The 14,271-nt window shown below is 40.6% G+C and overlaps 1 protein-coding gene across 1 annotated transcript; it reads left to right on the plus strand.

Moving 5' to 3' along the window:
* Positions 1-663: 663 nt before the first annotated feature.
* LOC137285014 (uncharacterized) lies at positions 664-12,789 on the plus strand. The gene is made up of 3 exons (XM_067817131.1): positions 664-1,232; positions 6,743-6,898; positions 10,175-12,789. Exons 1-3 carry the CDS (start codon positions 1,028-1,030, stop codon positions 10,534-10,536), a joined length of 723 nt encoding a protein of 240 aa, XP_067673232.1. The 5' UTR covers positions 664-1,027; the 3' UTR covers positions 10,537-12,789.
* Positions 12,790-14,271: the final 1,482 nt, after the last annotated feature.

Raw genomic sequence — 14,271 nt, forward strand, 5'->3', positions numbered from 1 at the left:
CAGGTGGCTCACATTATCAACTTTATTACGATGACATGGGTCAACCAAGTCAGCGAGGTTGACAACCGATCCCGTCAAGCGTCTCGTTCGACAGAGTTGCTGAAGCATAGTTCTACCTTGGAATGTCCAAGAAAGCCTTCACATTATAAACAGACTAATCACACATTGAAAATGCGAATGTCAGGGTGATTATACAGGCGACATGTTGTAATGCGTAATATAAAATACATAGCTAAGTTGTATCATTGCTGAAGGGGAATGGTTTCACTACATGAATATGCACATACATTTGATTAAAAGTTAGGAATGCAAATTGTAACATATCAAGCGTGTTATCACTCCAGGAAATAATACAACACAGTGCCATGTCAACCGTATGTCATACCTACCTTGAAGCGGAGTAGTTTTCGCTGACCTAGTTATATTTATAAGGATTACGTCTCATGCTACGATAGACAATTTTACGTTGCGTAACACACTCATGAAACGATTTATTGAAAACCCCGCAAACGTTAAACACGATTAAATGATGTAATTGTGAACATATTATTTTGCTATCGGCGCGCAACACGCATCAGTCAAGTGTTCTAATCATTGCATTATACGTGTAATGTGCGACACACTTAACCGGTTTCATAAACCGTTTTCGGTTTACCTCTCCCGGATTCAGGAACTCGTTGATTTACATGGCAGTAGTATGGCAGGGGAGGCCGTAGCGCGTTGGTTGAACTGTAAAGGCGAGCGCCCTACTCATGAACACGGTTTGTCTGTACAGGTAGATTTCGAGCGGTGACTGTCTATAGCCCACAGGTGCCCGCTGCCAGTTGCGTCAACCGTTTGTTATCATCAGTGAAATAGCCATTGTTCAAAGGCTCCACCTGTCTCACATATGAGGCTTGAAATTGACAAAGCGTTGTGGATTTCAGGTAGATTTGAGATACCTGACGCTAGTGCGTGGATTAACATTTCACACTACGAAATGAACATGTAGTCAGTTTCACCCGGTGACGTTCATTTCATTTTCAAAATGCCTCACTGGTCGGAAAAAGGCCTCCGGTATCAGTCAGGTGTGATGATTCAGGTGGCTGGACTGTGTGTGTACCTGGTGGGATTCGGGAGCCCTGCCTGGACCCAAATATACTCGCTGTATAAAGAGGACAGTGTCACGGAATACCATGGATTGTGGCAAATATGTGGACAGACAATATCTTCGTGCAAGTTGTTCAGCCATGGTGAGTGACAGCTGTCAAGTAAACATTGTTTCATTACTGTAATTAGGTGAACATTTGTGGTAAACAGATGTGCTTCACCTGGCTAATTGTTACGTGACTCTTGTGAGTTGTGATTAAACACGGGGAGGTCTATTACAGGGATCGACTCTGCATTCACTGCATGCGGTAATATGTATTGTGGAGACCCACGCCCTCTTGATATACAATATGTGTTCGGTGTGTGAAACGTATTTCTTTTTATGGTCTAGTTTTCTGCCAAAAGGTATAATAACTATCTAGTCTACAAAAACTCCGGTTAAGTTTCTGAAATGATGGAATTACTGCATGAAATATTTTTATTTTCTAAAACCATAAAAAGATGCCTTGTATATATGAAATGTTGAACATACGCTAAAAACATTTTCACCCTTCTCAAGTGTACATGAACAAACACGACAACTATCTCGTGGGTGATTAACTCAGAGGTTTAAGCGTGAACTCTTTTTGCTGGTGTTCGACATACCTGCTAGCCCGACCGCCCGGGACGGGTTAATTTAAACACGGACTGCCACATTCTCAAATTCGCCTGCCCGACGGTCGGGTTAAAATTTAGACAAGTGTATGAAGATAGTCATCATAAATCGTTATTAATTCACTCGTAAAAATGACTGGTGTATTCCAGTCGGATGATATAAACTATATCGCTTGTCAAACCTAAGTTATTTGCTGGCAGGTTAATGTTGGTAAGGACTGGCAGGTTTTGAATCTAACCAGCCCTGTGGTCTTCCTAAAATATTCAGGAGTTTCATACCCTGGTTTTCTCGAATCCCTGGTTCGATTCTCCACATGGTTATGGCATTCTGGTGGAATATTATTGGACTACTGCGATAGAGGCGACTTAAACCTACACAAAAAACTCGCTTGTTAAATCACAACAATCACGTTCAGTCCTGTTCATCTGCTGGAACAAAGAGCATGGAATCAACAACGTTGACCCTCTCCTTTGAACTCAAGTGGTGTATTTCACACTTTGGTAACTGACAGGTTGATTGTGGCAATGATATGCTAGCGACCTACTTTGGTGGTGTAGTTACATATGCCAGTGTTGAGTCTCCAGCTGTATGCATATGCCTCTGACCGAGTTTTACGATATTCAAATAGTACTGCTATACTGAAATATATAACATGTAATCGTTTAAATGTATTTTTGACGCATTTGGATGCACCTTGTCTAATTGAAAACTTGTTATTGTCAACATATATAGAAGGCCACCTTATATTTCCACTCACTCACCCACCCACCGACCCACTCACTCACTCACTCACGCCGACATCCGGTCCCCACTTGCCCGTCTCACGCGGGTATGATGCATTACCGGAGGGGAGCGGTATGTTGTAAACCAGACTAAGTACTGGTGCGTACAACATGAGTAATGTAACTGAGTTAGCCCCTTTGTTCCGACCAGCGAGGCACTACGTAGTTCTGGGTTCCAGGGTGGCCCCGTTGGTTGTCGACTGAAATGTGGGTTGTAGTGACGCCAGAAACCTATAGCGGGTTTGAATCCCAGTTTATCCCGATTAAATTTCCAGGTTCGTCAGTAACAAAATACAGAAGTATTTCAAAAAGTATTTAAAAAGAAAGTATCTAATACCTTCCATCCAACATTAAGCTGATACGACGTGATGTAACTGAAAAATGGGACTTTGCAAAGTGGCACGAAACCAAACTCACTCACTCATTCAACTGATAGCTTTCGCTTTCATCCCGCCATACTTGGATGTGTATTTGAACTCATTAGAACTTCATCACACCCACTACTCTCATCCTTTGCGACCCACTCCTGCCTTTCAGGGACAGACATTCATGTCAGGGTAAGGGTTATACTATGTCTCCTGATTTGCTGAAAAGGATAAGCAGGAAGTGGTGGGCTGTCCCATCAGATCTGTCACGTTGACTTATCAGATACATCCGGGTCTCCTTTTGTGACGTCAGCCTTAAAGTGTGTCGACTAGATTTCAAATAATTTTGCTGAAGTCGACTTTGTTTTAACTTGTACATGCTAATTCGTCTTTGGGGAGGTCTACTTTCAAATAAGCGAAGGGCTGAGCTTTATACGATTAAAATGTCTTTGACAAACCCACTCCTTTATATACATGTTGAAATGAATGCAACTGTAAACGGTTGGCGAATCCAACTTCATATCATCGAAGATGGCGTGGATTTAAATCTAAATGTGTTAAACCGATATGATTTTATTTAAAAATATTTTAAACGTTGATCTAATGAGACACACAAGCTATGACACAGACAATTATGCAACCGTTATTTACCATCACCGAAAAATCGTTTATTTTATTTTTATATTTCCTTGTATATCATGCATTATTCATGACACACGTGACATTAATCGACCCGGTCAATGACGTTACTAGTGACTAATCACCACTTCACAGTCTCTCACTAAAGGAACACCCTTATCACCTGAAGAAAGTATTTTCAGGTACTGAGGCTCTACAGTGGTGTTATGAATCTTTGCGTGTATTAACTTGATGATCCTCTGTAGATGATCGCCACGTGTCAAGATAAAAGCAAGGAAGTTGACCGTGAGGTTAACTGCGCCATGGTTGTTGTACAAGATATTAGTGCTGAAGTTGATTTTGTTGACAGCGATGTTCTGCTGAAGTGTAAAGCGTGGCGAAATCTTTCAGCAAGTCATCAGAAGCAGCTTTCATGGAAACCACTACACCGTGAACGTAGGCAGTGTTTGGAATAGAATAACAATCTTACAAGTGAAACAGGAACTTCTGACGCCCAGGACAAATCATATTCCATCAATTTTGCAATTGCCAAAAATGTGATTCTTGGAGAGAAGGAGGGGGACTATTCAGGAAAATCATGATTAAAGAGGTAGCCTAGTGGTTAAAGTGTTCGCACGTCACTCCGAAGTCCGAGTTTCATTCAACACATGGGTACAATGTGTGAAACCCATGTCTGGTGTCACACACCCCCTCCCCCCACCCCCACCGTTTTATTACTACTAATATTACTAAAATCGTCGTAAAACCAACCTCACTCTCTTAACGACCGCCAGTACCTGTTTCCCTCCCCACCACCCCCGTTAATGATAAATGTCTGTACTTAAATTAATCAGCTTTTCTAAACCTCAGTTAAAACGAAAAGACGTCCAGCACAAGTTGACAAACCAGTCGAAATGGCCTCCAAATAGCGGTGGAATTCACGCAAGACTAACTTTAGATTATGCAAATAGTTCAAGCAACGTAGTCGATATTTGTCGCCCTGGTTTTATATGATCACCTGCCCAGCGCTGCCAGTAAGACAACCATGCAGATAATGCTTCTTTGAGGATATTTTAATGTACGACTTTCCGTCAACGTTCCAGATTCGACCTCGTTCTTCGACTAGAGCTGCCAGGCACTGTAAAATCGTTACGAGGCATGGTGCTTTATAAAGGCAGATCTGGCGAGACTGCTTTCGTAAACATATCCCGTTTCTTCATTGATTTGTAATACCTAGGCTACAGAGATTCATGAATGCGGTTATTCACCACCAGCCTTTAAATCCAGGAGTATCAATCAGCCTTAATTAACATGCAGCGATTATAGCATAGAACAAGTTTTCGAATCTAAAACTCAGTTTCATGCTGTATTGTTGCCACAGCAACAACATATTTATTTCTTTAACAATAGTATTGATCAAAGATCTGCAGAAATAATTACTGGAAAAAACATCAAGTCATACTGGGCTATAGTAATTCTATCACACTGTCTTAATGGAGCCACATTACTCTTCAATCATTACTGGTACGCCTGCTTGTCATTATAATCTCAGTATGAGATATGAATCGATGCATTTAGACGTAAGGTACTATTATAGTCTGATCTTGGACGTGCCTGATTGTATTGGTAATTACTTTACCGTTATGTGCGTGTAATGGTAATGCTAGAATGATATGTGATGGTACGTGTGTCTGTGTGGCAGTTCAACATGGAGAACGTACCCTGGACATTGTTTTAACCAGTACACATATAATGTATTGTATTTCATCACGCCGCAGATCTCACCCCTTACAAAATCGAGTTTGTTATACAAAAAAACCCACCAAACTCGAATTTCTCGTATCTGCCTGTAGAAAACACTGAGTACCTGAATATATATAATATTGGTAGAAACAAACAATATGTTTTTAAATTGAAAAGGCGCCCACTGAGATGTGAGATTCAGAACTTGAGGCAAACTAGACTTGCTTCAGTTGCAGTTTTAGCATTGCAGAAAAAGCCAGGCTGACGGGAGATAATGGACACAAGGGAATGTGAGACAGACTATGGCAGGTCTTACTAATGCGGGTTTCTTGTTAACCCGGATGCCGTAAGCCGGGTCTGTTTTCCTCAGAACGCGATTAACACATGATACATATCTGTTACCTACAATTAGTGTCCATGTGTACTCGAGTGTTTTGTCAGTGTCGCCCTGCTCTGGACACTTCATTGTCGGAATTTCCTTACTCCATGAAATTGTCAGTATGGACCTCGTTACTACGACCACCGCAGTCGTACGGACATCTAAGTCTATGGATACTGTTGACATCTGTACTATTGACACCTCTGCAGCTCCTTAGTTCATGAATAATACAGTCTGAGATTTATTACGTCGAGTTCCTGTGTTGTAAAGACAAATTAGTCAGTGACTGAGTGGGTGAGGTTTACGCCGCATTTAGAGATATTCCAGCAGTATCACGGCGGGAGACACCAGAAATAAGCTTCAAACACTGTACCCATGTGAGGAATCGAACCCGGATCTTCGGTGTGACGAGCGCCTATCCACTAGGCGACCCCATGGCCCCTATTACGCCATTAAAAATGAACGCGAACCTATATCGGTCTAATACTCTACTGTCCTGAAGTCGTGTCTCCGGGAGACTACCTCAGTTCGAGTCGACTGTGGTCTATATTCGTCACATTATTTGATTTTTCCCTCAAGTCATTCATTCAGTTCATTAAAATGTGAATAGTGATTTCCTACATTTATTAGAGGAGTTGGGGTAGCCTAGTGGTTAAAGCATAAGCGCGTCGGGTTCGATTTCCCATGTGTGAAGTCCATGCGTGAATCAATATTCCTTCATTTCGGCTATAATGACACTGAACAAAAAATAGCTGTTTAATTAAACACAGTCGCATCCCGGTGAACCTCTGTGTATTTAGCAACACTGACGTCAAGACAGAAGTGACACCATTGTGGCTGTAGTCATAGGGCTTATTATATATGAATGGCCGGCACAATGCACTGAATAGCCCGTGATTATTTGGTCGTAGCTTGTTGAGGAAATAGTATCAAATAACGTTAGACAAACATGAAACCGAAATTATTCACTTAAACAGTAACGAAATAAGAGACCCAAACTTGATATGTATATCTGATGATACATGTATTTTGATGAAGATTTTTGATTAGAAATATCCGTTCTTTATCACGCGTGATATGTTATTCTCAATGTATCTCACTTCAATTTCAGAGGTACATTCCTGGCACCAAGCCACTCGAGGTCTGACCACAATCAGTCTGATATTTTCTGTGATATCAATACTACTGCTGATACGATACAACTTTACTCAGTATGCACGGAATGCAGTGGACACGAGGTCCGTGAAGGCGCTGCCTACTCTTGCAGGTAAATATACAGAACCATTTCCATGGTGATAAAGTAGTGACTGAGTGAGTTAAATTTTTCGTCACATGGGCAAAATTTCAGCCATATCGTGACGAGAACCAATAATATTATACATAATAGTGAATGGTAGGTGAAAACATCAGTCAACGAAGGACAGTAAAACAACTAGATTATCACAAATAGATATTTAAAACTGGTAATTACATCTCAAACAGTTTAACTATTGAGGACGAGACAATTTTATAAACGGGCTATAGACCGCCAGCAGCTGAAGGCAGACCACCATACCAGGGTCAATGCTACCTGCATGGACCCTAGCTGGACTTACATCATCCCCTCAGCTGCTGGCGATTGTGTCGCGTTTAAGCCAACATCAATATAGCCAATAGGTTACGATTAAAAGTATGGTATATAGTACTAAACTGACCTTGAATAATTTTGCTTCAACCCCCTTTGAGGGTACAGCCTCTAACAATCGAAGTAACTAATGCCAACTACCAATCATTAAAATACAATACATATTAATCAAAATCAATCATGAAATATTTAAAACAAACCCAAAACAACTACCAGTGGTAAAAAGATCCTTAATAGTTTTGACATAGATGAACTAACTCTTATGGACACGTGTCATGAATGGCTATGAAACTGTGATGATGTCACAAAGACGAGACGTTCGTTCACAAAAAACAAAAACGGCAACATAAGCGAAAATTTGGAATTGCATCGAACAACAATTTGTTATTGGTGATTTAAAAAAAATTCCCGAAATATCTGCCGTACAGCTTTTCTAAAAGTTTATAGAGGCCTTGAATGTTTTAACCAGTGATAACATATGAGACGACGGGAGGCTGCAGGTAGCGTTTATTAGAGAGAACACGCCGAAGCGACACACCGACGAGTTACGCTGGATGACCAGGCAAACCCTACCCACTGTGCTAAGGATGTTGTCATTAGTTGTTCCTATGGTGTTTGGTTATCTCCTAAGTAAATTCCTATTAATATCATTAAAAGCAATCAGCCTGACCCAGGCAGTTGAAACGGCGAACAGCAACTCACGGTGCCGAGCCACTAAAATGGATATGTTACGTATGGACAATATACAATGCGTACACTGTGCCATTAATAGGGGATACTAAATGACCCTCCGTGTAATACCATTTTCATCATATGAGTAAATGATTTGCTGTCAAATGAGCGAAAGTGTCACAATGCAATCCTGTCACAATGGTATTAGACTTTGTTTGAATGGCGCAAAGCTCACCAAAGTCACCACACTGTGGGCAGTTTCTTCCAATTTATGTTCTAGTTCTAAACTCGCTTCGGCGAAATACCGTTTATATAAAACTCGTGAAAAATCGTAAATGACAGATTTGTTTAGTAAAGATGACATTAAACAGAAGGTCGTTTATTATCCTCGTATAGTCATAATTTCATCTCAATGTTTACTTTTCCTGCGCAAGTTGCGATCTTTTAACGTAAAATAAACGGTATTATCCCTCTTTTATCATTGTTTCGTTGAAAGCGTTTAACGTTTTCGTTTCAGTGTTCGTATACTTCCGTCTACCTAGTTAACAAATCTCGTTTAGAAAAAATTGTTTTCATCCCATGTAAAAGAGTTTCGCTTAACAATTTGTCGTATCTTTATAAAAAAGAGTTTTGATATTTTGCTATGAAAATATTGTCTGATCCAGATCATGTGTTATTACACAGTGAATTTGTCAAGCTGCCCTCTAGAAGGAGATATCTATTATCGCGTTTTAAAACAAATGGATGTAATAATACATTACATAATACATAATTTCCCAAATGTCTCAGCGTGGTCGTATCCAGATGACGTGTTTCCAGTCATCGGATTGTCTAGATTCATTTCTTACAGGCTACTGTTACGTATTGCCCAATGTGGCGTAAAACAACATTCACACATTAGCTTTGTTAAATTGCCTTGTGAGGTCGCAAACACAATGCATGGATATAGAGGCAGTGGGTGTTAAGGGATATCGGCCTGCAATGAAATTTATACAAGGGTATTTATAACATTCAGGTGGCGTAAAATCGAAACTAACTTTATTATATCCTTTCCTATGACAAATGTCTCTTTGGTATTGAAATGAAACTTAAAAATACAAAAACCGAAGTATAGAGGAAAGAAAATTAGGAAAAAGCTACTCTAATCAGACCTCCAATGATGCCCCCTAGTCCACAGTTATCCGTATTCAGTAATATTACTGTGACCCACCCGTTCGCGTGCATGCACGAGAGGATCAACATGTAACATAGTAACATTGTTACACCATCATATTAGATGTAATGCATATTGTTTACTCAAAATGACATCGATCATGATAAATATTACCTTCTTCGGACCAGTTGGCCACCCGATCCTTTAGAACAACACAATCACCAAGTTCAAGCACACTGTACATGTTATGAGAGAACTACAATAACATTTTAGGACATGACGGTATGGATAATTTACACTGTTACTTAGCATCCCTGACTGAAACTGGAATGGCATGTTTATACGGTGCCACATGGTTTTTATTGTTGTTTGCGTTGTCGTACAGTAACAATCAACGCTTGCACGTGCGAGGACAAGAACATATCCGCATCCCACATTTTGTCAAATCGATGTTCTATATGCTACAACTCATAGAAGCTTGATGACAGAGACAAGGACCTATTCCGGGGAACATTAAACACTATAGATGTGTTTTGTGTCCATTGTCGGTGCGTGCTGAGATGCCGTTATATTTTTAATAGTTTATCAAAAAGCCGGAATGAGCTTTCGAGGGAGGCGAGATGTCATCAAATTCAAACACATACATGTTTTAACACAGGATGTTGTCAAATGGATTGTATTTAATGGCTGTCTGAAATGTCTGGAAGGGGACTGGCAGACTGACTAAATGAGTTACACATTGTATCATTGTGGGGAATAGAACTCGGGTCTTCCGCGTGACGAGCGACCGCTTTACCCATTAAGCTACCCAACTGCCTGCATGAAGCTGGTGACGCATTACTCTCGTTATTTACACTATTTGGCCCATCTCGTAAAAACCTTCTTATATTAATCTACAGTAAATCTCTGCAGAGGAAGATATAACAAGCGCTAAGACAGCTTTGTGAAAGTTGGCCCCGGTTCATTCGTCGCAAACAGCTGCAAAATGAGGCGACAATAAGCAGTATTCACTTATTTACATCGCGACTGATTTCTCTATTGTCATTGTATGCCCTGGGTGGTTCATACTGTAACCTGGTATGTTTTTTCCGAAGGTATCACCGGGATCATCGGCTCCTCTATCTACGCAATACGGACACAGCTGCTGGTGTCTCGGAACAACGTTACGCTATCCTGGGGGTTCGCCCTGGCGGTGCTAGGGAACGCTATGATGATACTGAGTGCCTGTCTCCTGTCTCCCCGACAGAGACGTCCACCCAACCCCCCGGCCAACAGGACGCAGACTTGGTCGACTGGGGTCAACTTGCCGCCAGGTGGCTCTGCAGGATTTGCCTACTGGGAAGGGTCAGGAGGTCCTATGGTTAACCCAGCCTTCCAGGACGCCTCGTTCGTGAAACCACCCGACTTTGCTGACGCCCCTCCGAGTTATGAGGAAGCAATGAGGGGTACAGCATGATATAATCGACTCAGAACCCGAGGCCAAATGTATTGTGTCGTGTTAACGCTGACGTGAAGCCCTGAAATGTTTTGAAATGAAATTATAGTGTTCTTAAAGTGTTCCTCGACTACCATCGCAAAGAGCATAGGATACGTGGACAATACTGATCGATATGTATTGACTGTAACCTTTAATTAATGAGGGACAAGGGACTGGCAAATGTACAGATCTATCAAATTTCATTTAAATCTATCAAAACCATCTTTGTTGCTCTCCTTGTTCAGTACAAGGAGTACTAGCGATGTTTATCAATTCAACAGTTAAAGATTAATATTAAGTACACAGGTCAAGGTCAAGACCAGACAAGACATACATGGGCATAGTGTCTGACAGGAGGGCGGAATATGGTTTTACGCCACTTTCAGTAATATTCCAGAAATTTTGTTGAAGGGAGACCAGAAGTTACCTTTACACGTCGTACGGACGAATCGAACCCGGATTTTCAGCGTTACGAGCGAACACCTTTACAACTAGGCTACCCAACCGCCCGGCATAGTGCCTGAAGTCAGTAGAATATGAATGATGAGTTATTACGTACTATCCTTGAGGTGAGGTGTTGTATATCGTTAATAAATCTTCAAGGCGTATGATTAGATCCTGGTCTCCTTCAAAGACGTCTGTGGAGCAGGTCAGTGCTTTGTTTATCACGTCACGTGGGAAAAGACGAGCTTGGTGGAGTCCATATCATGTGATACGTTCCATGTTAACATATTTAATGTAGAGTTCTACTTGTCTTTGCATAAATGCAATTGAATGTAACTGTTACCTGTTTGTAACATGAAACCATATGCATTATCCTGCATAATATGCCATGCCTCATAAGTGATCAGGGAACGCTACAATACTGACATGAGTGTCCACTTAACGACCAAATTCGACACTGTGCTGGGTTTAATCAGGGGAACTCATTGTTCTTAGAGAACATTACTGTTGAGGTTGCAAGTGGTCAACTGTTAATCAGTCTCAGTATTTATGACGGATGTTATCAGTAGATATTTCTACACGTTATTCGATTCTTTCACTAATGCAGATCAAACAGTTAACCGGTGATGTTGTATGCGTCATATTTGTAACATACTGCACAAGCCATGTGGTTTAACAGACTCACGAGTGTCAAAATAATACATATATTTTTATTACTGCTTCCTGTGGACAACATTGCTGAAGTTCGTCCACTAAGATGACTGTTCATTGTGTCAAAAATAATGCATGCAGTATATTTCCAAAAGCATATTGTAGAATGATGCTACGTCAATTAATGTATACATTATGTATAAACCTCAAATAATGTATACATATATTGCAACTGTGATGAATGCAATGTTTTTTCGTCAACAGTGATGTGTGCATAATATTACGCCAAAAACAATGGATGCATTTATACATCAACAATAAAGTATACATTTTATTTCGTCAATAATAATGAATGCATTTTTCCCTCAACAGTAATGTATGCATTATATCATATTTTATGTTAACAGTAAACTTTGCATGATATCACGTCAACAAGAATGTCTTTGTTTGTTCATGTCAGCAATGTGTTTGCCATGAATATTTTCTGCATTACTTTACGTCATGCATACTAATTGTGTAGAGTTCTTGCTGCTTTGTCGAACTACCCATAGTTATTATAACCAAAGATAACGTATGGTCGAACCCAAACATTGGATCTTTCAAGAATGTCTCGGGCATTACAAACATGTCTATTATTTATGGGAGCTTTAACCGCTTTCCAGTTTTGATTAAACTATGTCCAAATTTGAGAACATATACGCATCTAGGCTGAGGACACATGAACATTTATCTGGTTGAATGTTTTGTCCAACATGCTTATTGTTCTAGCAATCAGAAAAAAAGATAATGTATTTGTTTTGTCTGGCTTTTAATGCTTGGACGTTCATGCACATTGTCAAACACTGATTGTATGGAGTTTATGGTTTGGTTTTGTCTGCTGTCGTCCAGATGCCAGAGTATGCACCCCACCAATCAGCAGATGGCCTGTGGCACCAATCCTATTCCCCACATGGTACAATCTACCAATCATCATGGCCTTCGATGACTGTCACTATCGTCACTGTCTCTATGAGACATGAATCAACATTTTGCTTGATGCCAATCAAAAGCATATCCGTTTTCATTTGTTATAGATGTATTTACTTCTGTTGTGTGTGATTATGATTTATTTGTAAATACTATGTGTTATTTCGTATATGTGTCATGTTTTGTGCTTCTTTCTGAATCATTTACTAACTGGGGGTGGGATAACTCAGTGGTTATACATTCGCTTGCACGCCAAAGATCCGGGTTCTGTTCCCCACATGGGCACAATGTGTGAAGCCTATTTCCGGTGTCCCCCGCCGTGATATTGCTGGAATATTGCTAAAAGCGGCGTAAACCAAACTCACTCACTCATGTACTAACTGGGTTGGCTCCATGAGTTTAGTTTTACGCCGCACTCAGCAATATTCCAGCTAAATGGCGGCGGCCTGTAAATAATCGAATCTGGACCAGACAATCTGGTGGTCAACAGTATGTGCATCGATCTGTACAACTGTGATCCGATGGCGTGTGTCAACCAAGTCAGCGGGCCTAACCACCCTATCCCATTATTCGACTGTTACGACATTCATGGGTTACTGAAGAGCAATTCTAAACCACATCTCCGGGTTAAGGGAGAGGTCACTGGTTCGATTACCAGTTACCATAAAATATGGTTAGCGTGATTAACCTAACAAGGGACAACAATAACCGGTCGGATATGAGAGGAGTATCCTTGTTAAACAGTGGCTAGGTGGCACAGGAGATTAACACCATAACACCGACATACGTCCGGACAAGTACAAGCTGTCATACACCGACACGTGCATCATGTCACTATATTTTGGAAGGCGACATCGCCTACCTTATTGGTATGTGTCTTTGTGGTCATACAGTGACATAAGCTAACGTTCACTCACGGACCGCAACAAACATTATGGCTGCATAAACTAGAACGTCTTACCGAGGGGTCAAGATAAACATGAAAAATCCAAGGATGTAAATTTTACCCAGTACATTCTAATCTTGGTACACGTTTTACAGTTTTTAGATACACCAGATTCACCTAAACCATTGGCTTGGAGTGAGTGAGTTTTTGGTTTTACGCAATATCAGCAATATCACGGCGGGGTGAACCTTTAACCCTATAACCCACTTTTTAGGTTACCCCACCGCCCTGCAGTGGCTAAGAAGCACAAATACTCAAGACTTAATCTGTCATAACATCCAAAACACATATGAACATTCAAGCCAAACAGGCACATATTTCTTATCATGCATAACAAAGGACATGGTTTAATAAGGGACCTTTTGGCCAACGGGAAGAGCACAATTTCAGAAATCAGGAAAACGTGCACTTCTCATCATGGATGTTATCTCACGAATAAGCTTCTCATGCGATGTATTATAATTGGAGTGATTTATGGAGGCGCCTTTGAACACCTGGAATGTGAGCACAAATATATGACAAAATATTCATCTTTGATTAACCACTTGCTTGTTCGACTATTTTCTCTGGAAGTTAGAAACTACCGTCACCGTCTTTTCATTCATGTTTTTCTATGTCAGAAACCATATTTTCCAGTGTGCAACAAAACAAAATTCTTAATTTACAAAAGGGTACACGTTTACAACTAGGACAGTGTTAAAAATGGC

Source organism: Haliotis asinina, chromosome 5 (genome assembly GCF_037392515.1).
Source record: "Haliotis asinina isolate JCU_RB_2024 chromosome 5, JCU_Hal_asi_v2, whole genome shotgun sequence".
Taxonomy (NCBI): domain Eukaryota; kingdom Metazoa; phylum Mollusca; class Gastropoda; order Lepetellida; family Haliotidae; genus Haliotis; species Haliotis asinina.